This window comes from Python bivittatus, unplaced genomic scaffold, assembly GCF_059951505.1.
Source record: "Python bivittatus isolate LINGU-HERP-01145 unplaced genomic scaffold, Pbiv_v1 ctg000410_np1212, whole genome shotgun sequence".
Lineage (NCBI taxonomy): Eukaryota > Metazoa > Chordata > Lepidosauria > Squamata > Pythonidae > Python > Python bivittatus.
Genome location: NW_028277067.1, coordinates 742,922 through 770,830, shown reverse-complemented (window position 1 = coordinate 770,830; position 27,909 = coordinate 742,922). Strand labels below are relative to the sequence as shown.

At 44.0% G+C, this 27,909-nt stretch overlaps 1 protein-coding gene across 1 annotated transcript; it reads right to left on the bottom strand.

Annotated features, from left to right (window-relative positions):
- Nucleotide 1: 1 nt before the first annotated feature.
- RND2 (Rho family GTPase 2) lies at nucleotides 2–27,673 on the bottom strand. Its single transcript, XM_007425028.3, has 5 exons — nucleotides 27,261–27,673; nucleotides 26,067–26,154; nucleotides 4,779–4,888; nucleotides 2,692–2,826; nucleotides 2–950 (listed from the first exon to the last, which is right to left on the bottom strand). The coding sequence occupies exons 1-5, from the start codon at nucleotides 27,360–27,362 to the stop codon at nucleotides 702–704; spliced, it is 684 nt and encodes a 227-aa protein (XP_007425090.1). The 5' UTR covers nucleotides 27,363–27,673; the 3' UTR covers nucleotides 2–701.
- Between the last annotated feature and the right edge of the window lie 236 nt (nucleotides 27,674–27,909).

Sequence of the window (27,909 nt, the reverse complement as noted above, 5' to 3'; positions counted from 1 at the left end):
TTTCCAAAAGAGAATCAAGCCACTTTCATGGCAATCATCTCTGATGGTGGTGTCTCTTCCACAGCATCTGCCAAGTAGTGGAATGACCTCGTCAATGACTTCAGAGTGTCCAGTGCCCTGGGAGCTACTCAGTTGCCCAAAACTATCAGCCCCCCCTTCTCAATTGATCACATTTTTCATCTCAAATGACCACCGTTTCCTCTGACCCTTCTGTAACTCTTTTATTCCATGACTGTCCTCAAGCATGAGCACAAACATACACATGCACACATGCTGTAGGCATGGTCTGATTGCCACACACCACAGCTTCAAAAATGCCAGACACTTGGGTTGCCTGGACACCTACACATTTGAAACTAGCTCCGAAATAATAACTCTTAAGAGGGTTTGAAGTATTGTTGCCCCTAGTGCTACTCATAGGGATGTGTTCCTTTCTTTGGAGGATGTCTGCTACCTGAGCATTTCTGTGTCTTGTGCAACACTGGGCCATCTAGGCGCTTTCACACAGTGCTGAGCATTTGCAGGTTCAGGCAGATCCCTCCCTGCCCAACTCAGCAGCTTCTAGAGAGGCCTTAGTTTGCTCTGACCTACATCCTGGGGAACGTGGCCCTCGGTGCACAGACCTTCCATTCCCAGTTACTACACAAAGCGATATGGACAGGCAGTGCTATACTTCAGCCCCTCTGCAGTTGCGTCCACTCTCACATCACCGAGCAGCTCTTGGCCCGGTCTTTGCGGATCTCAGAGTCAGTCAACAAGTCCGTCCGTCCAGGCATCTGCGTGACCCGCTTCAGCCCTCGCTTTGAGTTGCTGCGCTTGAGGTGCTTGTGAATTCGATTGACTGAGGCCAGTGTGGTCACATGGAAAACGTCCCGGACGCTGTTCTCCGACACCTTGGAAGAGCATTCTACATATGCCACAGCACCCAACTGGCGGGCCAGCATGCTGCCCTGTATGGGGAAAGCACATTATTGCATTATGCCAGAATTCACCAACCTCCTTTTGCTTTCTTCCCCCTTAGTCTGGTAATTGCTTATTATGTTGCAATCAACTCCCATCTCCTCCCCCACATTCTGACAAAACACCTATCACCTTCTCAGACACTGTTACTCCGTGTGTTTCTTTCACATCACAGCTATTAGTTAATTTTAGTACTTTTCCTAGAAGGAGGGGATACAAGAGAGTCTTTTAAAAAATGGAGTGAGAGGCACTATGTCTAAAAGAGGGAGGGTGTGAAAAATGCTAGCATCTGAGGGTGCCAAGGTGGGAAAGAAGGTAAAAACAGGCTAGCATAGCTTTCCCGGCGGAAGGGCTGGGAATGCAACTGGGGTGTGGAGCAGAAGATTCCGCTGGTGGAATTAGCAGCAAAGGAGCCTTCAGCCCAAGAGCTTCATCTGTTTGGGCTCATATTGGGGTGGGTGGTGGTGGTGGCGGCATTCCTCCTCTTTCCCCTCTGCATCAGTTATCTGAGGGGGCTTTTGAACACACAGGGCTTTGCGAATCTAGGCTTAGCTTCCACACGCATAGGACAAGGGAGATTGCAGCACAGTTTTAAAAGGCATCAAGAGAAATCCAGGGAACATACCAGCTCAGGTAAATAAATTCATGTAAAATTAAAGCCGTCTCAGCTGGGAAGGGCACTTTCTCTTTATTAGCAGTTCTGAGCCTGCACTCTCTCATTTGCTTCAGTCACAGAGTGGCTCAGTCCTTTAGCCTACCCTGCAGAGAAGCACTTCTGCGTGTACGTATAAAAGGGAGAGGGAAAAAATCGGCAGAACATACACGTGCACGGCCATCTGTGGAGAGGTCCAAGGAGAGCAGGATGTCATGCAAACATCACGACTAATGTCATGTGGCCTTTGTCAGATGTCACGATGCTAATACGTAATCTGGTTTGTTCCAGATGCTGTTGCACGTACACATGTATGTGTAACATTAAGATAGAATAGGACATGTTCTTTTCCTCTACATATACCGGTGGCTGATGTACCTTGGCCTCTGCGATCAATTCTAGCAAAATAAGTGTGTGAGAGGATCAGGGGCAGCTCCTTGAGTCTCTTCAAAAGACAGCGCTGGGGCTCAACCCTGCCTGCTTCCAATGGAGGGACTTCCCTTCATTCTAAGGTTTATTTACTATAGCTCAGTTAATAGCGCTTCTAGAAGTTAAAAAAGACCCTCAAGGCAGTTTACTAAAAGGAAAATAAAGAAAAGCAACAGTGGGGACACACCATTACAATGGAAGCATTAAAATATCACTGCAGTAGAAATCAAAAGCCAAAATAGAGTTAGAACTCTAAAACGTAAAATATGGACTAAAACCCAGCATCAATTAAAATCAGATAAACATCCATGGCTTGAAGGCAAAGTTAGGCTGCCCAAATTACTGTTTAGCTAAGGGAAAGTTACATTAATACTTGGCAATACATCCTCTCATGAAAAGGCTGTTCCATAAGGACACAGTAACCACCATGAAAATGGCCTTGGCTCTTGGGCCAGTCTGATCAATCTCATCATCTGATTTCCATGGCTGTCAGAACTGGCCCAGGTCAAGCTCCAAACGTGCTGCCACGTGTGTGTGCAGGGATGTGTATCAGTTCTCTGCAACTGTGAGAACCCTATTCCCCCCCCCCGGCAGCAAGTTGAGGCTTAACCCAGGCTAATCCAGGCTTTGATTAAAGGCAAAATAAACACCTGCTCATGTGTAACAGGGATAAGGCGCTGTTTGGAGAGTTCCCGTAAAGTGTTCAAGTCTGTGCGCATGTCTAGTTTGCAGCCCACCAAAACCACTTTGGCACCAGGACAAAATTCTTGTGTCTCTCCCTGCCACTGTATGAAAAAGAATCAAAGAAGAATTAAATTAAAAATGGATTAATATAATTGGGCAAGGTCATTGGCTCAATAATCCCAGCCCATGCCCACATCACACCTTTTTTTATCCCACACCCATTTTTCATAAAACTGAGACACTAATGATTAGGAACCTGAGCTTTTTACAAGGAGCAACAAAATGCAACTTCTATGATTCAGATTCTCTATATCTGGTGTAGGCAACCAGCATTCCAGGCACAAAAATTGCCAATATGTGCAAAAAGGAAGACTAAGCTTTCCAAAATTAGATTACAAGTTTGAGGTAGAGACATGTTCCCTTTTCCTTGTTTTAAAGGAAAATGTATATAGCAATATTAGTTTAGGGAGTTAAATAAATTGATGGTTGGTTTCTTTTCTCACTTATGATAGCTCAATTTCCATATACTCCATATATTCTGAGAAACATTAATTTCTTATTTTTACTACATGTAATGCACAACACAACTACCGCTTAAGAAGAGAACTTCTGATACCAGTCAACATAATTCAGTACCCTCAAAGTCTCTGTTTCAGTTTTGTCTTCATGCCTTTAAAGCAAGAAACACCTCAATGTGTAGGAAAACTTTCAGAATCAGAAGTCAGCTGACCCAAAGGACAACTTCAAAGGTTTACCCTTGACTTGCAGAAACAGAAAAAAGCATGAAAATAAGCCAGTACTGACAAAGCTTATTAGCTATATTATTTCTACAGATTTCAGAATTCACTTTCTTGGCCTCAAATCTTTGTTGCTTTAATAGTTCCAGTCAGCCCTAGTTCAATAGAAATCAAGTTTATGTAAAACTGTTTACTCAAAATTCCAAATAACTTATTGTCTCTTCTGACCTTACAAGCTATGTGAAGCCAGAATTCTGTAAAAATTGAAAGCTGGTTCCTATTTTGCATTTGATAGGCTGCAATTATGAGAACTGTACATCCCAATTTATTTGCATCTTAAGCTGGGGGCAGTCTCCCATCTTTGTTTCAGTATTAAACAAAACAAAACAAAACCCTAAACTCTGCTTTTGGCATCCCAGAGCTGGAGGATCACTCCTATCCAAAATGTGCACTGGGAAACAGGAGCGTGCTCAGTGGAGAAACCCACAGAGACTCCCATCTGTTTCAAGCGCTGCATCAAAACTCCACACATTTCCATAAAAGCCCCTGGGATGGCTGCAGCAGAGACAAACTGGAGGTGAGCAGCAAAGACGATGACAAAAATCATTTGCTGAAATAAACGGAGAAAGCATACAGATTTTAGAACACTCTTTAGATTTCTAGAAATCTATGCCAGGTCACTGAATGTACTCTAGATATATATTTATGGGTTCCAGGCTCAAAAGCATCACTTCTAGGCAAGTTCACAATCCAGCATCATATTCTTTTCCTTTCCTTTTTTAAACAAAGTAAGCATTTCTTACATAGTTAAGTAACAGGATTGTGGCAGATGGGAAAAAAAATAGACAGCTAAATCTCCTGTCTTGCTAAGCACATTGGGGTTTTTGACAACCCTGGCACCAAATATTCCACAAGCAAATAGGCAAAGGACAAGGACGAGGCCTGTGATTCCTGCCATGCAACAAACACAAGCATGTTAATGCTGTGTAGGCAATTGCCTGTTTGATCCTGGGATCCTGGGATCTTCTGGATAATCACACTTGCTACAAATTGTCAAGCACGTACCAAAAAACATATGGATTGTGAGTTGCCTTTAAAAAGGCTAAGCATTGCCAAAAACACAAATTCTGTAAGGACACCCTATCAGAAACCAAAGCCTACAGTGATACGATTGTGATCTTGAAGTAGAGTTCCTCTTTGCTCTGCAAGGCAACAGGAAAACCTATTTTCCCATCCATTTTCCAAAAACGAAAGAGGCCCTCCTTAGCTTTAACATCATCACATTCCACCTCAGTAGCACCTTTTAGCAAGCTCACCTTTTTAAGGACACTGTCCAGAGTTTCAGGTCGACTAATGTCAAAACAGATGAGAACAGCATCTGAATCTGGATAGGCAAGGGGGCGGACATTGTCATAGTATGTTGAGCCTGCATGAGAAAGACATAAATTTTAACTTAATTATATGGCTAAACATGGTCTTTGTATATTGTACAGAGGACAGAGTGGTAATTTTTTTTCAGCCTGAGCATCACATTCCCATCTTAGAAGTTCCATGAGTCACATGCCAGCAAGGGCATGATTAGAAGTGTCACACCCTCTCTTTCACCATCCCTGTTTATGCTCATTCATATTCTGGTCCCCTTGCCTTCCTTCTTCCCTATTCCCTTCTCTCCCCTTTTTTCCAATTTTCTCTACATTTCATTTTATTCTACCTTCAGCTCCACCTATTTCTCTCTTCTTCCAGGCTGCTTAGTCGGGAGCAGCCAGGATTAAAAAAAACCCCACGAAACACCTTTGCGGGCATCACTTAGTCCCAGGCATCAACATATGAGTTTGCAGTTGAGAGTTCCATATTCAGGAATATGAATGCTTAGCAACCTTAGCACCACTGTGTATGTGTGTGGCCTTCAAGTCAGTTTTTGACTCCTGACAACTGCCTGGACTAGTCCCTGCAGTTTTATTGGCAAGATTTCAGAAATAGTTTGCCATTGCCTCCTTCCCAGGGCCAAGAGAGAGTGACTGGCCCAAGGTCACCCAGCTGGCTTCGTGCCTAAGGTGGGACTAGAACTCACCATCTCCTGGTTTCTAGCCTGGTGCCTTCACCACTACACCAAACTGATTCCAGCACCACTTAGTACTAGCCCTTTAAAATATTAGCAGTCTAGTTGGTAGCACATGATTGCTAAAACACCCCAGAAATAAGGCAAAAAACAGATTTTTACATACCCATCAGAATGAAAGGTAGCCCTTTTCACTTCCTGCCTACATTCTGAAGGAGGATATGAAGGAAGAAAAGGAAACTATAGAAACTGGCTTTTCTTGTCATTGAGAACCGCCAGGCTTACGACTGGGAATGAAGCTGGGGAAGCCTCTCAAAGCCTAATTTTTGCAAGACTATTTTGTACTTCTGCCTAGCTTCTCATTTCCCTTTCTACAATCAACATACTAGGAGCTTAGATAAGAGTAATTTTGTCTCTGTAAAATGGGAACAGTCAGTTTGATGGGGTTGTGAGGGTAATGATAGCAAACATTCTTAAATGCTCTGTAAATTCCAAGTGCCATGTAAGTAATTTATAATGCCTACAGACTGGATGACAGGGAAAAAGCAGCCTGTCTGTTTAGAACAGAGGGCAGATAGCCCAAAGTGGATTCACCACTTTCTTCTCAGCATACAGAAGAAGTGCTAACACATACAGCAGGGGCCATAAATTAACCAGCTGCAATTATGTATTCCACTGAGATGGGACCCAGCAACAATACACACTGTATGCTCCTCTCAGATGCAGCCTGGAGCATTAAGTGCTTTGACCTGTAAACATTTTTAATTGAGGCAAATCAAAAATGCCTCAGAAAACAGCAACGGAGTCACGATCTGGCATTGCTGCAACTTTCATCTGGGCCGACTGAACACAGTTGTGGTTCCTGGAGGGATGAAGGGAAAGATACTTGCCTACCAGTGAAGACAGGCTGGCAGGCGACCTCTTGTGGAGCAGGCTGGATGCCCCCTCCCTCGGCAGGAAGTGCCCTCTTCCATTCAGCATCTTAGCTTCCCATGTTGAGTCTCCTGGCACCTCCACTATAAACAGTGATCAGCCCTTCCTTTCTGAAGAAAGAAATCTGAGGGCCTGAGCTTGCTAAACAAATACAAACTCTGCTGTACAGTCTCAGCTACATAGGGACCCCCCTCTGCATCCCTGACTGCCATTAGCACCATGAGAATATAGGTCAGAAGGACTGGACATTACAAATTGGGCAGGGGGAGATCTCAAGGTGTCTCCTGTTTGAGGAACAGTCATGAGCTGCTCATAATAGAGCTGGTTTTGCTCTCATCACACAACCTGTCATGAAGGTCAGGCCAAGGATTTCAACTGCCAGACTCCATTTACTCCTTGACTCAATCCAATCTCTTCTTGTTTCAGGAGTTAGCTATTGTTTCTGAGCTCACGCCTCAGGGAGAAGAGCTGGATGCCACCAGCCCTCTTGGTCTTTCATAGCAACAAGCTATGCCAAGGCCTGAAGCAGCCAGAGTGCCAGAAAATGCAAAACACGCCCTGCGTCCCACCATGAAAGCTCTGACAAGTAAGGAATGAGAGGAGAGACTAAGGGTTGAGAAGGCATTTGTTCAGATTCTCCTGCTGCTTGGCAGGATTAGGCTCGCAGAGATACATCCTGACCTCAGGAAATCACTTGTGAGAGGGATGGGGTCTCTACAGATGTGCCTCTCAAGACATAGCCAGGTCCATGGTTTGATTTTTAATCCCCAAGTTCTGGAAATGTGTGGATGGGGAAAGGATACATGATTCTGTAACAGGGACAAGTAAGTGATGCAAATGTGTTGAGAACAGGTCCAATAATCACAGGGAGAGACTTAGTACAAAAACAGGCACCAAAAGAGAGTCCCAATTGCTTTTGCAGAATATAGCAAGACAAACACACCCCACTAAGAAATACCTGTTTCATGGCCTCGTTTGTCTCCCTCGTCCCTGAGGAATGTTACAAACGGATTGGGATTCAAAAGGCTATCCCCTGCCTGCAGGATGGCCCTGCAGCCTCTTTATGAAAGGGTGAGCTTAACGCACCCTTTGCAAGATGCAGGAAATGCTGGTGTGAAAGCATGACTGTTGGACTGGGAAAGTGCTGTGTCTAACAGCCTTCCACAGAACAGCCAGCACATGCTTTCTTCCTGTAGCAGTTTCAAATTGGACTTCAACCGAAGTTTTAAACAAAAGAAAATGGAAAATGAAGGAAAGCTCATATGGCAGTGGGAAGCCATTAAAGCAAAACTGAGGAGCTGGATCTGACCAAAAACTAAGCTGCTGTAGCATAATTTGATTCCTTCAAGAAAAAAGCCATATAAAGCTTAGTCAAACATAGTGTTTCTCAACCTTAGCAACTTTAAGATGTATGGACTTCAACTCCCAGAACCCCCCTGGCTGGGAAACCTGGGAGCTGAAATCCACCCAACTTAAATTTGCCAAGGTTGAGAAACACTGGCCTAAAAGATAGATGGGCCTCAAATCCTTTTCCTGTGGCACCAAGAGGCCTTGCTAGCTATAACTGCTGAATATTTATGGCACAAGGTTTTGCCATTTTGAGGCAAGAAACACACAAAAACTAGTGGAGTCAACAAAATCCCAGTGTCCAACAAAATCCCAGTCTCACAGACATTTTTCATATGGCTGTGTCCATTTTCCATCATCATTCTCCCTGCTATGATTCTTGATAACCTCAAAATTGTTAAATGAATCTTTCAGCTACTAAAAACATACCTACCTCTGGTCTAAATCAAGACAACATGCTGATTGACGCTTAGGTCTGAGTACCTAAAGGATTTTAAAGAGCAGGACTTGTTCCCTACCTTATCCCCAGTTCTGCTGTTTACAAGGACCAAGTGTTCTCATTTCAGTGTAACATGGTAATTTGAAGTAGGCCAACAGAGTCTGGCTTTCAGAAGAGTCCCTGGTGCTACCAATTAAGATCTATCTTTCTTACCCTAATGGATTTTGGGGATAGGGATGGATCAATTACAAATGGAAAAAAAGTAGTCAATGAGTTAAGAGGGGATGGATGACAAGTACCTAGAGAATAGCTTTTTTTTTTTCCAGCCAGTTCACATGAGCTCAATATAAGCTGAGCTCAATTCCGGGTGACTTCACGGACACGGACATGTAATTTTCCTGACAACATGGAAGGGCTTTATCACTGCCTTCTTCCAGAATGCTTTCTGATAAGCCCAAAGCTCTGGCCTTCCCTGTTGATGTCCCATCCAGGTATTAACCAGGTCCAACTTCCATAGCTTTTGAAGTTAGATGAAGTTGGGCAGGTTTAACCTGAAAGCAAAGTCCACCGTACATATTCAGTTGCATTCTTACTGTTTTGAATTTTTAGGAGGAGAAATGTACTCCTGAAAACAAATTTAAGGAGTTGAGGCCCTTTCCCTATGAACATTCACAATTAAATGAAGTGGTAAAACCACTCTATTTTACTGCACCGCTTGATTACTGTCACCCAGGTCCTTCTTCAGCCCCTCTAAACCTTTAATCCCAATTCCCAAATGAAGGGACTCCAGCCTATCTTCTACTCAACCCCACCCCCCTGGGAAAAAAAAACACTACAGGAAGAACCAATTTATCCTGCCAAGGAGAAAGCAAATGCAGGAGGCTTTTAAAAGTTTTTGTAAGACTCCCTGAAAAGCCATTAGTGAATGAAAAGGATGGATATGGCTGCTTTCCCAAAGAACTGTGGTCAATAGAGTTTGGCCTGATCCCCACCAGAAGCCTGAGAAAGAGTCCCCCATTATCTGAGAAATATAGCCAGTCTGGCTTTTGCTGAAGCAGTCAGGTAAGGGGGGGGGGAATGACACCCCCTAAATCTAATTAAAAGGTCTAGCAAATTCACCATGTATAATTCCACCAGCGCAATCTGCTTGTGAGGAATGTGGTTAGGAAGACCAGAGCACAGTAGGGAATGAGTGATTTCAGAGAAAAAGAGAGTTCCACAAATGTTTGCAGGCCCTACGTATTCAGACTCAGATGTAATCACTGCCATGCACCAAGATCAGTATTTAGAGACAGTCATAAAGCTTTATTCAAGCGGGTCTCTATTGGCTGCAGATGAGACCAGTCAGTGATGGCAGATGTCCAACAGCACTGATGGGGCACAGCAGCTAATGGCAGGTGGAACCAGATGTCATAACAGATGGAGCCAAATATTTGGCAAAGCCAAGAATCACGACAGATGGAACAGCTTCAAAACCTGGAATGCAAATGAGAGTTCGGGTGATACTCTTGACCTATACAACCTCGGATGCACTTGTTTTTATGCTTGACCTGCAATCCCCATTGTACAGAGATCGTGAAGGTGACCAAGATAAAGATAAAAGCAATATTCTCAGCCTACTTGTATTTTCTCCAATAGCGACCAATTGTACCAAAAAGCAAATGAGGCGATTAGTTTTTTTTTCCAAAGAATTATAACCTTAAAAACTAATAATATGGGATAGGGTAAGGATTAAGGACATTCTCCTCAGAATGTTCAGTTAAAAGGTAATAAATGTTTTAAAATTAAATAATTTTAATGGTAGATGGTGCTCAGATTATAATCTTTTCCATGACAAGACTTCCTGTTTGTCCTGATATCCAATAAAAGTTATATTATTTGTATAATCTTTTGCTCCAATTTATTCTTTCATGGCTACAATAGATTTCTTAAAATCTGCGTCTTTCTGAAACAACTGTTGTTTTTGCTATATACCATCCACAGGCAAAAAAGGATGCTGCTGCATAAAATAGATTACAAGAAACAAATTGTTTTTAAGGCCCTTCTTTTCACACTGCAACAGCAAGAAATGAGAATACACAAATTACATCAAATGGTCCATAGCAACGCTTTTAAAGATCAGGGTGTTAAAAATGGAATTTCGTACAAAATATAAATTTGGTAGGGGTGGAAAGTTAGAATTAGATAGAATGATCTAATACTGGTTTTTGCTCCACACAGCCCCATCCATCCATTCAAAAACAAAACCAGTATTAGCCCTTCCTCCTACCAGGTCTAGTTTTCACCAACTGTGAAACAGAAAAGCTAATAATCCCATCACAACACCCACAGAAAGGAAGCTTAGAATTTGTTCTGACTTGAAATGGATCCTTAGATTTTTTGAGAATGAGACTGCAAGATTTCTAAAGAACCAAAGAACTCTGAACATCTCCATAATTTCTATTCAGCCTTTCCCCACTAAGGCACTTGTGCCTTCTGCTCTGACCAAGTTCCCAGCCAGAATGTTAAGTGTTTGATAAAGTGATATGAAGAATGAAGCAGTCAAAATGTCCTCCAAAAATAGGATGTTAACAGCTCGTTAAATCTGAATTATTAATTCCCAATTACTATGATATTAAACATAGTTCCTTACTAGTCACAAATCTGCATGAGCAGTCCTGAAAATAAAAACAACTGGTATTTATACACTTTGCTCTCCAACATAAATGTTTAGATCAAGGCTGTATCACACGCCTTCATAAACAGGACATTGTTCCCTTCAAGAGAAACAAACATGTCTTTGGCTAAGCTGCAACTGCAAATAAGAAACAGAACTTTTCACCTAAAAAAAGGATCAGTGCTTGTTTTTTAGAAAACTCAGGGCCAAATGTGTTCCTCTTTTACGTGCTTGAGCATTACAATTAAACAAGGAATAGGACTGTGCATCTCCCATTCAGTTTAAACCACATATCCTGGGTCCCCAGTGCGGTTACAGAAGACAATAATGTGCCTGCCAACACAGTCCTTCGTATCTGCCATGCTCTGACCTGCTCAAGATCATTTTCATTTAAAACTTAAAACAGAGTTGCTATGTGAGACAGGCGGCTATATAAATGTGATTTATAAGTAAATGAACAAACAAATATGAATAGGAAGCCAGCTAACTGAAAAACAAAATCTCAGCCTCAGATATAACCTGTACTTCCTCACAACAATGCATTTGGGTCCTGTGTAGAAGATTTGTGAGAAATAAAATAGCGGGTGGCTAGTGCTTTGTTTACCTTCTGGTATAGGACTGGCCACACCCATCATGGCACTCATCTTAACACGGCCTTAAATTGCCAGATAAGCTACTGGTCTGTTGGGCGTGTGCCCATACAGGGGCTTCTGTGGGGGCCCGAGGGGTGTGTGCAAAAAAGTCAAGACAGAGGGCTGACCGAAGACACACCCCTTTTTACATGGATGCAAAAGGCACCCCCATAAAAAAAAGCAGGACTTCAGTTGTGTGGGTGTGACTGCCATCTTGACTTCTTCTATGCCCTCCTGCAGTTGCCCTTGCATGCATACTAAATATAGACATACGGTTAAGAGGCAGCCTGGCAGGGCATATCTCATCCTTTTACGGTATCATGTTCAGAAGAATCTCACTTCAACATCAGACAGAAGTTGGACTTACCAGGAAAAAAGGTTCTCTAGTTTCTCATACAGGCTGCAATATATTTAATGCTAAACAAAACCGAGTAAGTTCTGATCCATGAAAACCCAGTTCTGATCCATGAAAACCCAGTCCCCAGCCTTATGACAATATTCAAATTAAGAATATATTTGGTATAGTGTAATCTGCTAGTTTAATGAGTGCTATCATCCTCCTCTTCCTCCTGGACCACTTAGTCTGTCTCACTGTCCCTGCCCCTCTTTTTCTCCAACCAGCGTCCATAATCTTCTACGTAGCATAAAGAATAAAAAATTAATTTCTCAAACAGCAAGTTTCCAGGATGCTAAATTTCACATCTGCTACTTCATGAAGTCTAGTTATGGAAGCAAAGAATTACATAGTGTTAAAAGGCAGCTCTTGGAAAACTGCCTATTAGCATGATGGTGAAAAAAAGAGAAATTTGCAAAGAATCAGCCAGTGACTGAACAGCTACACAAAGGGAACTTCAACTGGCAAAGGAGCATCCAAAGGGCGGACAAAGGCCTGGGAGGAGAAAATTTCACTTCTCTTCCTATATTTCAACAAGCATTTTATCACTAAGTGTCTTGGCAGGCAGGCGAGAGAGATGTGTGTTTAGAAGTGTCCTTCCTTCCTTCCTTCCTTCCTTCCTTCCTTCCTTCCTTCCTTCCTTCCATCCATCCATCCATCCATCCATCCATCCATCCATCCATCCATCCATCCATCATTAAAAAGTGGGAAGAGAGAGAGCCATAGACATCAAGCTATTTTTAAGGGTCCTACTCCCTACTCCAAAATCCTTCACTTTAAAAAAGTGAAGTCTTTGCGTCAAGGTGGAGTCCAAACAATTTCTTGGCCTGCCACTGCCTGTTTTTTGACTTCCCAGGGCGCTCAAACAGACAGAAATCAACAGGCAAGTTTTTCCCTGCACAGATATGTAATCATGGAAAACTTCACTTGTTTGTATCTACTAGTAAGGCAGCTGTGGAGAGGATAAAGCCCAGCTTAGTTCAGAGACGGCAACTTTAGCAGACGTTGTCCCTATAGCCATTTAAAAATCACAAGAGAAAGAGAGAATGCATCTAGGCCTACAGAGACTCCACGGAAAATGCATTGTATCAGGATCAATCACAGCCAGTTGGTTGGGCTTCAAAAACCATTCTGAGGTTCCCCTAGTGGTGTCATGGCAACCCCACATGCAAGAAGACTTCCATTTATATCCAGAGCAAAACAACCAGGAAGAGGCCCTACTAATATACCGGCAAGCTCTGCACAGCCAACAGTGCTTTAGGCTGCAGATTCTCCAGAAGTGGGTCCCAAGCCAACGTCTTCCTCCCAGAAACATGTCTGGCTGTACTATATCGTCACTGTTCACTTGCACTTTGTTTTTATGGCCTGTCTCAATACAGGGCTGCCACTAGCAAGATTAGCTTCCACAAAGTGAACTGAGAGTTGATTTGTCATATCAGCTTTTAGCTGCAGGAGACAAAGTCAAAGATAGGAAAAGGATCAAGAAATAGATGGGATGTGCACGCCTGGTGTCCAACTCTTTTCCTTCACCTTTTTTATTCAGCCAAATGGCATATACTCTGTACTTTCTTTTCAGTTAATAGTAGAGCTTTTTCCTATTTCTCCTTCTCAGAATGCCAGCCTCCAGGCCGTCTCTCTGAAGACTGGGGAATAAGCAAGATCAGGCTTCCTCCTCCCCTAGAAATGCCTGTGTGGCTCCTTAATCTGCACAGCATTCTTCCACCGTTCTTGATGCCCTCTCCATCCTAAATGCAGTGGATCTTTTATCAGACGCTGCAGATTCCCACGCTCTAAGCTAAATGCTTGTGGCCCAAGAGAGGCAGAACAGTGAGGAAGAATTCCAGTGTCAAAGCTTTTCTCCATCTTTGGAGGTTTTTTTAAAGGATCCAAGATGCCTTTCTAAATAAAGATGCTTTAGCGGGTGCTTAAGTTCTTCTGAGACACATCCTGCCTGGGAACTAAGATTCTAACTAAGATTCCACTTTCTCATGTAATAGTTGAGTGTGATTATTTGATGGCAAGGAAGAAAAACAGGGCACCTTCTCTACAGAAGTCTTCTATTACTATTTCACACAGAGTGAGTCTGAAGCATCGCATTAACCCCCACCCCACAAACAGGATCCAAAGCAGACAGACTCAGATTAAACCATCTCTGCCCAATAGTTTTCAAAACGGAAAGACAGCTATTAATCTGTATCTAGGGAGGGCCTCACTGCTTGTGCTTCCTCATTTTACTGATTCTCAGGAAAAAGCAGCACTTTAGCCCCAAGTTAAGAGCTCAACTCCAACCAGTTTTCAAGGCCTTAATCATAGGAAGTTGCATGGTGCAGTGGAAAAACAGATTAATGTCACTCCTCACCACTGAAGCTCCGGCTCAGCCTATCCTATGCACATAGCCCCAAGTCACTGGAGAAAAGGTGCCATAAAGACTTAGTAATAATGACTGACATCATGATGTGCTGTTCTGATAACAAAGAAAGCAGGTTTCTGGCCCATGCAAATCCGATCCAACACAAATAAGAGCCCACATTCAGGACTGCATTGTGACAATAAGGGCAGTAAAATGCTATTTCTCCACCCTTATCACATCCGTTGGTAGCTGTCTGGTGGCTTTTGTGAGGATGACTTGTTCCTTGCTGGGGAGGGATGGCCTCAGGAATATCTTCAGGGCTGCTGTGAGGAACATTCATGCTATCTGGCAGATATAATTGCTCAGATCTGCTCAGAGTTGGACTCTGACTGGACAGGCCCATTTGAGATGCCTGGGGCATTTTCTTGTGGGGATTATCTGAACTGAGTTTGAATCTGCAATTCCCAATGAAATGGATAAGGTACTCCAGTGTGTGAGTTCAGCCATCTGTCTCTTGGATCCAGATCCCTCCTGCTCAGTAAGTGACCTATAGTTGCGTCCATGGAATGGTTTTGGGGGTGGTTCCTCCTGCCTTGAAGGAGGCAGTGATATGCCCCCTCCTCAAGAAGCCATCACTAGACTCAAAAATTCTGGACATCTATCATCCAGTCTCCAATCTTCCCTTTTAGGGAAAGTTGTTGAGAAGGTGGTTAGTTGCAGAGGATCTTGCAGGAAGCGGATTATCTAGACCCATTTCAGGCAGGTTTCAGACTGTAGTACAGCACAGAGACAGCACTGCTTGCACTTGTTGATGATCTTTGATGGAGCCGGGATGGGGGAGTAGTGTATCCATCTTTATGCTCCTTGATCTCTCAATGACTTTCAATACCATCAACCATGGTATCCTTCTGCACCAGCTGTGAAGGTGGGGGGGCACTGTATTGTGGTGATTCTCCTCCTTCGTCTGTGCTTATTCCATTCAATGTTGATACGGAGATAGGTCATATCCACAGCCCCTCATTTGTGGGATGCCTCAGGGCTTGATGCTCTCCCCCTTCCTGTTTAACATCTACATGAAACTGCTGGATGAGGTCATCCATTGGTTTGGCGTCCAGAATCATCAGTATGCAGATGATACCCAATAATATATCTTGACCCAAGGCCATCAGGTGATACTGTCAATGACCTGATACAGTGTCTGGAGGCTGTTTGGGTCTGGATGGGAAGGAACAGACTCAGGCTCAATCCTGGCAAGACTGAATGGCTGTGGTTATTTGGGCCCCCTGGATCTGGGAATTCTTCATCTTTGGTCTTAAATGGGGTTGCACTTCCTCATTTGAGCCAGTATACAATCTGGGAATCATCCAGGACTCACAGCTCCTGCTCAAAGAACAGGTGGAAGCTGTGGCCAGGAGGGCCTTTGCACAGGTCCATCAAGTGTCCCAGTTGTGCCCATTCCTAGAGAGGGAGGCCCTTCAGACAATGACTTACGTCCTAGTCAACTTAGAATGGACTACTGCAATGTGTTGAACGTGGGCCTGCCCTTGAAGGCCACTCAAAATCTATGGCTGGTCCAGAATGTAGCAGTGCTGATAGTGATGGTTGTAACACAAAATGCCCATGTGTCTTCATTGCTTTTTGAGCTGCACTAGTTGCCCGTTAGGCTACAGGTGCAAGCCATCTATAAACCTTTTCATGGCAGAGGGCCTGGTAATTTGAGAGACCACCTATCTCCTGTGGTGTCTGCTCACCCAATAAGATGAGGCAGAGTGGGCGTGCTCAGGTCCCTTCAGCCAAACAATGTCATCTTTGGGATTTAAGAAGTACACCTTCACAGTCATGGCACCTGCTCTCTGGAGTAGCACCCCCTCCCACAGTTCTGTACAGCTCTCATTCCCACCCTGCAGTTGTTCAGAAGGTCTTTGAAAGCCTGGCTTTGCTCCCAGGCCTGGAGCTAAGGTGGCGGTGGAGCCTCTGTTATTGTTCTTTTGATATATTAGGTTTGTTTTCTCTAGTTGTGCATATCCTTTTTCTTCACTTTACAGTACTGCTTATTTTTAAAATGTAAACTGCCCAGGGCCATCAGGGAGTCAGGAGGGCCCTAAATCCAGTCAGACAAACTACGATGCACTCCCTGGGCCCCTTCACAGCCCTGTGATCCTCAGAAGCACAATCCCCCAAAATAGATGAGATTGTTGTAATGTTTGCTGACAATTTTATCCCACCGCTTAAAATCTGCACTTCTTTTAGTTTTTCTACTGAGCAGCCCTTAATTTCTAAAACATGAAGAATTAAAACTGTACACTTGAAAGTAAGATTTTCCAACCTGACAGGTTTCATATCCAAGTATCTCTAAAACTTAGCTTTGGTCTTCAGAAATGAGAGAGTAACACATTTATTGCATTTTTATTTACAGTTTATATTGACTGTAAGCTGAGGGGAGGATTGTTATCCTGAAAAGTGGGCTATAAATCATTGCAATAAATAAATAATATTCTACACCTCCAGATAACTCTCCTCTAGCCATGCTTGACTAACTCCCTATCTCAGAGTAAGCGCTGTGTTTAGACTTTTGGCTGAAAAATAGCATTGGAACATTTGCTTTGTTTTTAGGATATTCCCTTTCTTGGCCAGATCCCAATAAAATCCTTTTCAGAATCACTGCTCCTTTTGAGAAAAACAGCATTCTTCCCCTCTGCTTTCATATCCCCTTGATTTGTATCCTTCCATCAGTACCAAACTTATCCAAACAACTTCAGCAGCCACATACATTCTCTAGGGAGAAAAAAAAAAGGGGGGGGGTCGATAAATTGTTTCCTCTGCCTAGGATTTTTCACCAATCTCTGAAGGGCACAAAGAAAAACAGAGTCCAGCATTTTTTTAATCTCCTACCCGGTCAGCAGCTTGCTGAGTGCTTCACATAAAACCGAAGACAGATCAGTCAGGCACACAACAATATCAGCCCAGTGATTTGGTACTGAAATAGGGCGAATGTGACCATCACAGTCTTAACAGAATTGCAAACTATTAGCCCGGGAAAAGATGCAAATATCAGCTCACTTTTCTTCTGCGCTCTCCCCAAAGTGGTAAAAAAAAAAAAAAAATCTGAGAGCAGAGGAAATAGCATTATCAATTCATGCCAGAGGAAACGTTCCACGGTACTTCAAAGTTTGCATAATCATATACCAAATAAAAGACGTGTTTACCTTCTTTCTTTATCCTCTGAGACAAAGACAACCACCTCCAGCAGCTCAGATGTGCACCTCTCTGGACCAAACTAAGACTTTCAAGGCCTGATCGCATTTAACATGCCTGTTTTTTCCCCTTCTAAAAAAGACCCAGGGAATGGGGATGAGGAAGCAAGATCACCTCCGCTGTGCAGGAAAAGGCATTCTCTGCTCCCATCACCACCACTAAGTTCCCTTCCAGGGCTAATAAGTAGTGAGATAATTTTCATTAAGGAAAGATTAAAAAATCTTTTCCAGTACACCAATTCTCTGAGCACCTAGTGGCTGCTCATTAGAAATACCTGCCCACACCAAAGTAAGTAGAGTCAGGTGGACAAAAAATAATGTATTTGGTTTAAAAAACATAGAAATATAGAAACTATCCATTTAACCTTGTGTCTAGTTCATCACTACCACCCCCAGCATACAAAACCTTCTTGAAGATTCATTTCTGTTATATCTAACTTAAACTATTGGTTTCCAACCCAACCTTACTTGAAACAAAGTCCCACTGTATTTTCTCACTTCTAAGTCTCTGCCTTTCCTGTTCCCAGTCTATCTGGCTGCCAGATTTGTGTAAGTTCCTTGGGGTAGTTTATTTTACATTGGTTGAGTTCGCACATCATAGTAAATTAGAACAGGCACATGAAGGTCTGCATGCATCAGCTGATATATATATTTGGTGCCCTCCAAAGCCTGTTTTTGCATCACCAAAATTTGGTGGCACGATTCTCCACTGCGTTTAGGTAGGAAACAGATTAAAATTGGCATAGATTCATTTATTACATTTTGTAAACCTGTTATGAAACTTAACACTGCCCTCTTTCCCCCTCCCCTCAAGAAATCCAGAAATTCTAAAAAATCTTGACCCTCCTGTTCACAGGGTACACCCGACTACGTCACATCATTGTCCTTTCCGCTCTATTCCTTCGCTGTGGCCCCCAGACTGAAAAAGCTTTCTTCTTGTGCTCTAAACCATAGCTTGTTTTAACCATGATTTATTGAACAAACCCAAGTTAATCTTGTATATGAGCAAAATCGCTCCTAAATGGAAAATTCCTTATTATATTCCCATCCTTCTTAAACAAGATAGGAATAAACAATGAAACCACATACAAATTATGCTTCCTCCTTTTTTCATCACACTAAACCACAGTACCAAGAAACCAAGCTTCATACAATGGTTTAGTGCTCTAACATAAATTATTCATCAACTTCATGCATATATTACATTTAGACCAACAGAATAAACCACTTTATACCTTAGCATGCTCGCTGAGGAATTCTGGGAGTTGAAGTCCACAGATCTTAAAGTTACCAAGGTTGAGAAATACTGCCATAGCACAATGTGTGAATCTAATCACTGTGAGGCATCAAGTCTCATAGTTTATATATGCAAAAATGCAAAATACAATCTTCCCTCTATAGTCAAGATTTGGAGGGAAGAATCAATTTATTTTTGACTCCCATCCAAACCACCCCTTTTGGTTTCTATCAGGACCATTGTGTTTGTAGCTATTTGTATTTTCAATGTAGATTAACCTGACATTGGTTCTTATCTCCTGAGGTGACCCTCTAGCATGAATTGAGCCCCAAATAAATGTTGAATTATTTGTTATTTCTCGGTGATCAGAAGACAGTTTTCTGAGATTCACCAGCAGTCACCCTGGGTGAAGGATATATTTCATGCAACACATTTAAACTCTTAATGCTTCTGGTAACAATCAGTGATAAGGAACCAACAGTTTTGGATGCTGAAGAAAACATGGGAATCAACATAAATAACACCCCCCTGGGAGATTGCCAAATGGTATTTCCTATGGTACTGAGGTCCCCAACATGGCACTGTGAGGTGGCTTAATGTGCCTGAAGACACCCCCTGTACTGACCACCCTTCTTTTGAAAGCATACTTAAAAAAAAAAGCTAATTTTTTAAAATAGGAAGCTGGCATTCTGCAACGCAAAGTGCCAGCTAACAGCATTTTCTTTATTTCCAAGGATACGTCTGGGCCCCAAAATTCTTAGGAAATCGAAACAAATGCTATAGCCCAGGACTATATTTTGGAGGTATGTCCCCTGCCCAGAAAAAGGGCAAAAGAAACCAGGATTAATAGGGAGCAACTGATTGGGGAGCAGGATAAGGAATAGCAGATAGAATTGGTTAAATTGATACTTCACAATCAGTTATGTTCCACATGGCAATCATTTTGTAAAAACTCAAATTCTCCCACCAGCTTTTTGCTAGAGAACTTACAACATATTCTCAGAATTCTAAATGGATCCACCACTCAGAAGGTCCAGAGACTTCTACCATACTATATCATACTTTCCTTTTTTATTTCAAAATCAGATTAGAAATTAAAACATGCACTAAGCTCAGGCGAGAACCATTTCCATCTTCTGAGGGTGTTGTGCATATTTTCTAAGCCACGCTCAGCTTGAGAGAATATTTCAGGAGATGAGATGGATGGCACTATAATCCTAGCTCAAGCCAAAAAAGTATTAAACTCTGTACCCTTTCAGCAGCTAGATTAATATTTAAAGGACATGATTCGGAATATAATTATTGTGGCATGCAAGCTCCAGTTTTTTAATGCATACAGTAGAGCAAGTATGAGAAAGCACAACAGGATGCAAGACAAATCAATATTCATTTGTTAAAGGTAAACCATGGATGCTGCTCAATACTTTGGCTCTCAAGAGTCAACCAACACTCAAGAGCATATAGATCCTCAATATATTTCTGCAGAGGCCAAGAGAAACATACCTAACATCACTCATCATGCCTTCTTTCAACTTTCAGCATTCCCAAAGCAGCTTGCATATGAAATAACAGAACTGCGATCAGGAGGGCCCTTCAGGGGTGGGGTGTCAAAAAAGTTAAGGTGGTTGTGACTGTGCAGACTAAGCCCCACCCTTTTCTTCATGCACATCTCTGAAAATGCTAAGGCATTTATAGCCATCTGTCTTGGCTGGCAGATGAGAACCTCTCTTGTGTACACAGACTGACTTGGGAAGGAAATAGATGCAAGTCAGCTGGCTCCAATTTGGGGCCCTCCATCCCCCCCTCCCAAATCTCCAGCCTGCACTGGCATTGGCTGCCGATTGGCCAGAGCATTTCATTGGGATATTCCATTTATATTCTGTGGGTAGGCGAGTCCCTTTTAAAACTAAATGGAATTAGCTTTGTATTCCAGGCCTTGAGGCACAGGCTCACACCTCTGCTTGGTTGCGCCATTCATAGGTAGGGGATGGGGGGAGGGATCACAGCTATTTCAGGGTGGGCAGCCAAACAATCAGACGGTTTTTGAAGGAAGGGGTGGGAAATTTACCTAGACAGCTCCCCCCCCCCCCCCGGCCCCACACTTTAAAAGGTATTGCCTGCTGCGGCAGCAGCAACTTTTCCCTCATGGAAGAAGCCACTGCCTGTGGTGCTGGTGGTGCAGCTGGAGGACAGCATCATTCCAGGAGAGCTGGATTTGTTGGTGCGTTTGCATGGAAAGAAAATGCCTGGCATCCCAGTCACACCATCCAAAGACCTGCACACCCATCAATTTTCTGTTAATTCATATGTGACTTTCATTGTGCTCGAAAGTGATTTGTACAAAACCAAAGCATTCATCTGGACATACTAGAGAGTCTTGCAAGATGCAATGGCTGAAAGTGCATACGTATGTGTGTGTAGGTGTGTTGAGTGGGCAAGGCTTATTTCAAGGTGCAAAATCTCCAGATAAAGGGCACCACATGTTAAAGCAGTACCTTAGGCCAAAGCATATTTATTTATTCACTGTCTGTATATATACAACAGGGCAGACTCTCAGTCACGCAGCTGCATGCTACACGAGAATTTAAAAGTTATTAGAGGCTACATGGCCCTGGGATGGTCATGGTCATAAACAATAAACATGGAGCCCACTTGAGCCTCACATGTGCAGCAGATAAAATCTAACCTGACCAGTCTGCAGAGTCAGAAAAACATAGCTGGAGACAGAGAAAAGCTAGTGGGAATGCAAAATTCAGTGGCATAAGAAGGGCATTTGGATGTGGCAAGCCTTTGCAGCAACACTCAGTGTAGTCAACAGCCATTATGAAATGCCTTGTTGTCCCTCAATTTCAGCTTATCAATGTCTCTAGAGAAAGATGGCTGTGAAAGCATTGCCAGAAAACCAACAGTAGTGCATCCTGCCATTCCTCATGAAGAAGAAGCTCCAGGAAAAAAAAAACATGCTCCATACACTGGAGGTTAGGAGTGCTGCAGCCCAATACTCTGGAGGACTAACACTTCTGGATGACACTAAGTTGGGGAAGATTCATCTAATGGAAGTGGGATGTGAGACGGAAGAAAAACAACTACATGTTTCACCAAAGAGCCAGCCTAGAAGTTAAAAGCTACAAGAAGCTGGAGGAAGTTAGTAAGAGTCATTGTTTCCTAGTTCAGCCTGCAATATACTGCAATATAGTCATATAAAAGCCATGGGCCAGGGCTGCATGCTGCCAGGAAAGGGCAGAGGTCATTCAAACTCCTTTACCAGAACAACAAAGTTTTTATAGAAGAAGAAGAGCTCCAACTGTGATGTTAAGGCTCTGCTCTGAAGCTGTTTCTTCATGCTATCTCCTTAAGCATGTGAAGGGAGGTGAGCTTGAGATGGTTGACTACAATTGTCAGGAAGATGAGAAACATGCGAAAGATTGAGTTTGGACAGAAAGCCTTTCCCTTGTCACTGTAGGAGACCCACGTTAGTCAACGGTAGCCAAAAATCAGGAGGAGTCTGGTAGCACCTTTTCTAACACATTTTATCAAGAGGCAGATGCTTTCATGAGCTGCAGCTCACTTCATCAGATGCATGGAGTGGCTAGGCTCATGTAGGATTTAAATAGGGATGGTGCAGGGGAGGGGAAAACAGGTTGCTTATGCAGATGCAGGTTACACATGAGACAGATTACAAATACCTTATCAATATCATCTTATTACCACCCCCCAATTTAAATCCTAAGTCACAAAAATCTTTTGATTTTTCCCTTGCCAAGTAAGAGAAGCCAACATTAACAGGGGTGACAGACTCAAGAAAAAAAGTTGTAGTTTAAGGTAGACAATAGATCCAGCACATTTCATTTAGAAATGAAAATGTAGAATGTTCCTGGAAAAGGCCACTTGTATAGAGAGCTTTCAAACTGACTCTAAATTATACTGGATTTATTATTATATTTCTTTTGACCTTGAAGACAGTTATATATCCAAGACCCTTTTAAAACAGTAAAGAATTGAATAGCTAATATACATTCAAACACTGGATTTCTTAACATTGCTGAAGTATTGGACAAACATATCTCATGTTGGAAATCATGTCCAACACATCTGGAGAGCACCAGGTTCGGGAAGGCTGAGTTAGCCAGTAGCAGCAGTAACCTCTACAGTACTGTTCTTGGTAGTTTCTGACATCAGACATGTATCTGGTCTGAAGCAGAGTTGAAGACTATCCGGCTTAAAACTCCAGGCAGAATTGGGGCGCTGGATGATTTTAGCATCGCTTTTGTTGTCAGCAGACCCTTCTGGGCTGATGACAAATTGCGTCCCAAATGAAGGATCAATTCAAAAGCTGTTCGTGGCAGGAATAGATGGCGTGCCTGCACATGGGCACCTCAGTGTTCAAGCTGCCAGTGCCACAGGACCAGCACAAGCCCCTTGCAGGAGATCAAGCAGCTTTTTGTGCTAGCCAAATGCTCCAGTGACTCTTGCCACAGGGCCTGATACGGTCCTGCTTCTTACTCATCTGTAACATCTGGTAACCAGCTCTTATTGCTAGGCATAGCTATCTGTGGTCAGCTTTCCTGGATAATAAATGCATTAGATCCACCCTCCACAAATCTCTGGCGAGTCTAGCTGGATCCACTATGATTACTAAGCATTCTGATAGCTTTTTACTTCACCAGGCTGCCAAAACTGAGGCTGCAGTTCACTAGCTGAGCTCCGTTGTTAGCCTTGAATGTTTCTCAGCTTTGGACAATGCTTGCATTTCTGTTCATTAGGAGATGCTGAAGCATTGTTATCGTTTTGTGTATCGCTCTGGCCTCCCACAGCAGGGGAATTGTTTGCTTGCTTCCTCTGCCCACAGCTAAAGGAAGAGACGTCCTTTTCACTCCTCAGACAGAAGAGGCTTTCTACAGCCTCCCAAGAAGCCACCAGCAATTTTGCCACAGCTGCATCACACACAACAGAGCCCTTCACACAAGCCAACAAAGCTGGTGAGAGACCCTGTGCCAAGGGAAGGGTCTGGCCGTGCCAATCATGAGGCTGTAAAGTTAATCAATGCAAAGCGGAGCCAAGACAGAACAAGGGAGCCCCAATGAGTCAGATTATCCTCCTCCCACCCGCCAACCTGCCCCCGGCAATATTTATCCCACACCTCATCGTGATCAGAGTACCACACCTGCTGTTTGCAACATGAGCCAAAGCGGGGGAGCGGGGGGCGTTTCCTGACGTACGAGGAATCATGCAGAAAGCCTGACAAGGAGGGGTGTTCAAAATAAAAAGCAACATTTGAAAAGGCAGCCAGAATGAACCCAGGAACAGCTTTGGGAGAGCTGCTCCTGAAACAGTGGCCAAAGGAAGCCTTCCCTTTCTGCAGACAAGAGAAGATGACACTGGGTCTTCCTCCCAGGAGAGAGGACTGCTCACGGATCCAAGCAGCTATTCACCTTTCTTCTGTTGTGGCCTCACCCTGAACCTCTCTTCAATCTCCCTGATCTTCAGATGCTGGCAGAAGGTGACACAAAGAGAAAGACGCAGGGGCTGGGGCTATCATGGCAGCTTTTGAATTACTCTGTGTGGGGGAGAAGCACATAATCATATTGGCAAATTCTCCCCCTCCTCCCATCCCGCAATCAAATCTGGTTCCTAATAGCCTTGTGAAACTGAGAACTAGGAGAACCGGCAAAAATTAGTAGAATGTGTGTGCCTATATTTCAAATCCTGTTTTTTTAAGGAAGTGTGTATGTGAAAAAAGCCAAGTTGATAGATGCCACATTGACTTTTTTTTGACAACTCTCCCTCCCCACAGATGCCCTTGTATACAAGCAGAACTTTAAAAAAATAAAGACAATTTAATATATAAGCCATATTCAAGGTAGGAACTTCTCTTTAACATCAAGACTCAGCTATGGAAAAAGTAAGCTCTGTATATACACACATTGTGTTCCCCTTGCCAACCAGCCACCAGAACAGGGTCTGAATGGTACACCATAGTTAAACTCCAGAATCTAAGCACCAGGGCTTAAGCCCAAAACAAGTGAAGTAATAAGAAAGTGTCTTTTCAAAGCCCGTTGCAAAAAGCTTTTCCTTTAGTGCACCTGAGCATAGCGGGACTGTTCCTGAAGTAAGAACATGATTTCTGGACATGCCTGAAGTGGAAAAAAACTGAAATATTGATGCAAAAAAGAAGAAAAAGATTGGAAAAAGTAGTGAAAGTGCAAATTTAAATGTCTGGGACTAAGGGAAAAAGCAACTCTGTGAACCAGTTGTGGCACTGGAAATGAAGAAGGAGAAATAAAAAATCTGGCAAAGTTGAACTGATGCTTTGTTTGTAACCATAGGAGGAGAGTAACACACACAAAGCACCCGTCTTCTTCACCAATTAACCTTAACTAGGGAGCAAGAGTTTTATTTATGGTTTCCAAATATGGTAATTATCTATTTAACAGTGTTATTGCTGGGGGGGGGGAATGTTAAGATTCCTTGCCCAAATTCACACCAAGCCATAATCTGGTTTGTTTGGTTTTGACTTAGTGTGCCAAGTAAACCCAGCCACTTTGGTTTATTCAACAAGCTATGGTTATATAAGGCTCGGTGTAATGTATGAATCAGAATCATTCCCCGCTCCACTTCCTGTCCTATAAGTGAGAATGCATATATTTAAATAGTCAGAAACAGATAATAATAATAATAGTAATATTATTACTATTGGTAATAATAGTGGTAAAAGAAAGCAAAGATAGTACCAATAGTAATAGGCGCCTTGTGTGCAATACCAAAACATCTGGAGCACCACTTGAAGACCATCAGCATTGATAAAATCACCATCAGTCAATTGCAAAAGGCAGCTTTACTTGGAACACCTTACACCCTATGACAATACCTTTAACACCATCGAACAACAACATCTGCCTATCCCAGGTCCTTGGGAAGGACTCGACAGGTGGATAAAAATGCTGAATTAAGTCTAAACATCTGGCCGATTGTCTGACCAACAATAATAGCAAAGTACATTACAGAGATTGGCACTGGCGGACCCAGATTCAAGTCTACCATTAGCCAGTCGCCCTCTCTCTGCCCAGTCTACCTCACAGGATTGTTGTGTTGGGGAAAAAAAACTATGAGGGAGCTCTGTTGAGCTTCTGAATGAAAAGATGGATGGATGGATGGATGGAAGGAAGGAAGATAGATAGATAGATTTGGGCAGGTAGAATCCTCTTATGTATATTTTCCAAGTCCCCAACTTCTAATGGCCACCGCAGCTAGAGTTTAAACCCCAGCCTTTCCAAAGGCAACCCCCTCCTTACTCCTCACTTACCTGAAGTGTCCCACATGTTAAGCTCAATGCGCTGCTTCTCAATCTCAAAACTGGCAGTGTAGTTCTCAAATACAGTGGGGACATAATTCTGCAGGGAAGGGACAGGAAGGAGGGAACAGAATGCATGATCGAGCATCAGATACAGCACTGGCAGAAATGGGAGCCTACTTCCATCAGACTCCCCCACTCTATTTTTGAGACCCCTCAGCAGGAACCCCTCTTGAAAGTAGCCATTCTGGCGCCCTTACTCTACTCGACGTGACACAAACAGGCTCTGGCTGGGAGGACTAAATGCAGGCGTAAGCAACACCATGCCCTCCAGATGTGTGGGGCTAACATTCCCAAGGCTCCTTTGCTGGAGAAAGCTGATGGGAGCAGTAATCCAAACTACCTGGAGGCAGCAGTTTGCTTACTCATGAGTTACCTGAGGATGAAAGCGACTGCTCACAGGCAGTGCTCTAGAAGGGCTGGGAACTGATACTAGATTCCAGAGCTTCCTGAAGAGACCAAGGCTTTTTTTTTTCAGTCCTCAGCATTATCCACAGAACAGTGCCCCATTACTGCATGACCTAATGCTCCCTTTCCACTCCTAGAGTTTCCTTCTAATTTTCCCAGAGCAGACCTGGTTCCTGTCCTTCACCCCCCTCCACCAGAAAGCACCTTTGAACCTCTCCCCTTCATCAAGAAATCCCACCCAGCCCCTGCTTTCCCTCCTGCACCAGGGTCCATACACTTCACCCACCACTTCCCCTCTCTCTTTTGCCTTGGCTCCCCAGTCCACCTTGAAACCGGGTCTTCAACCGCTGCCTCCTTCCTCAGCTCCAACCCCGCAGCTTGCGAGTCCTCCCTAAAGTAGTCCACGATCATGGGGCTCGCTTATGCTCAGCCCCACCGCTGGACCTCCCGGCTGGGACCCAGGTTCCGTGCCCACCGCAGCCCGCGCCAAGAGCACTTTCCACGCGCCGCCTGCACACCCAGACAGTCGCCCTCACCCACTTCCATCGCTGCTTCCCTCCGAATCCACTTCTCCGGTCCACAATGTGACCTCCGCAGCGCGGTCTCTTTGGACCGAGCCCTCCCCGCCCCATCCTTTCGGACGGCCTCCGTCCGCTCCTCTCGCTCTTCTTCGAGCTCCCCTCCGGTTCCCCCACCCCGGGCCGCCTGCACCCCTCCCGCCTTGCCCCGCTGCCCTACCTCGGGGTAGGCGTCCTTGGCGAAAACGTGCAGCAGCGCCGTCTTGCCGCACTGGCTGTCGCCAACCACCACGATCTTGCAGCGCGCCAGCTGGTTCTCCATGACGGCCGGCGCCCTCGCTGCTGAGTGAGTGACCGACCGACCCGCACACAACGCGCTGCCTGCTAGCCCGGCCGGCCCCAAAGCATCGCAGCCCGCCCGCTCCCTCGCTCGCTCTCCTGCCTTCCCAGTCCCAGCGCCCGGCTACCGCCGCTGCTTTCCGGCTCCTTATGCCGCACCCCCGGCTCCGCCCTCCCGGGCCCCCGCGCTCGCGGTCCTGGTGCGGCCGGCGGTTCGTTCATCGGCTCCGTCGCCAGGGGGCGCTCCTCGGCCCTGCCACCAGCGGGGAGGAAAAGGCTCGGCGGAGCGCAGGAGACGGTTCAAGGTTTGCGCAGTTAATCCGCGCGGAGGCTTCCAGCCAGGTCCAAAGCGTCGCTCCCAAACGTCAGGAGTAATTTTCATGTCGGAAGGATTAATGATTTTGCATGCTGTTTTTTAACTGCATTTAAATTGTTGTATAATTTGGGTGGGGGACTTTTTCCGTTTTGTTTGCTAACCATGTCGAACTTTACTATAGGAGGACTACAAATTTAAATGCCCTTGTAATACT

Excerpts from the sequence above, each read along its gene's own strand:
- RND2 (XM_007425028.3), bottom strand. The coding sequence starts at position 27,362 with ATGGAGAACCAGCTGGCGCGCTGCAAGATCGTGGTGGTTGGCGACAGC. Across the intron at positions 26,155-27,260 it reads CCAAGGACGCCTACCCCGAG|AATTATGTCCCCACTGTATT; the intron begins GTAGGGCAGCGG and ends CCTTCCCTGCAG. Across the intron at positions 4,889-26,066 it reads TAACATGTGGGACACTTCAG|GCTCAACATACTATGACAAT; the intron begins GTAAGTGAGGAG and ends TTTCTCATGCAG.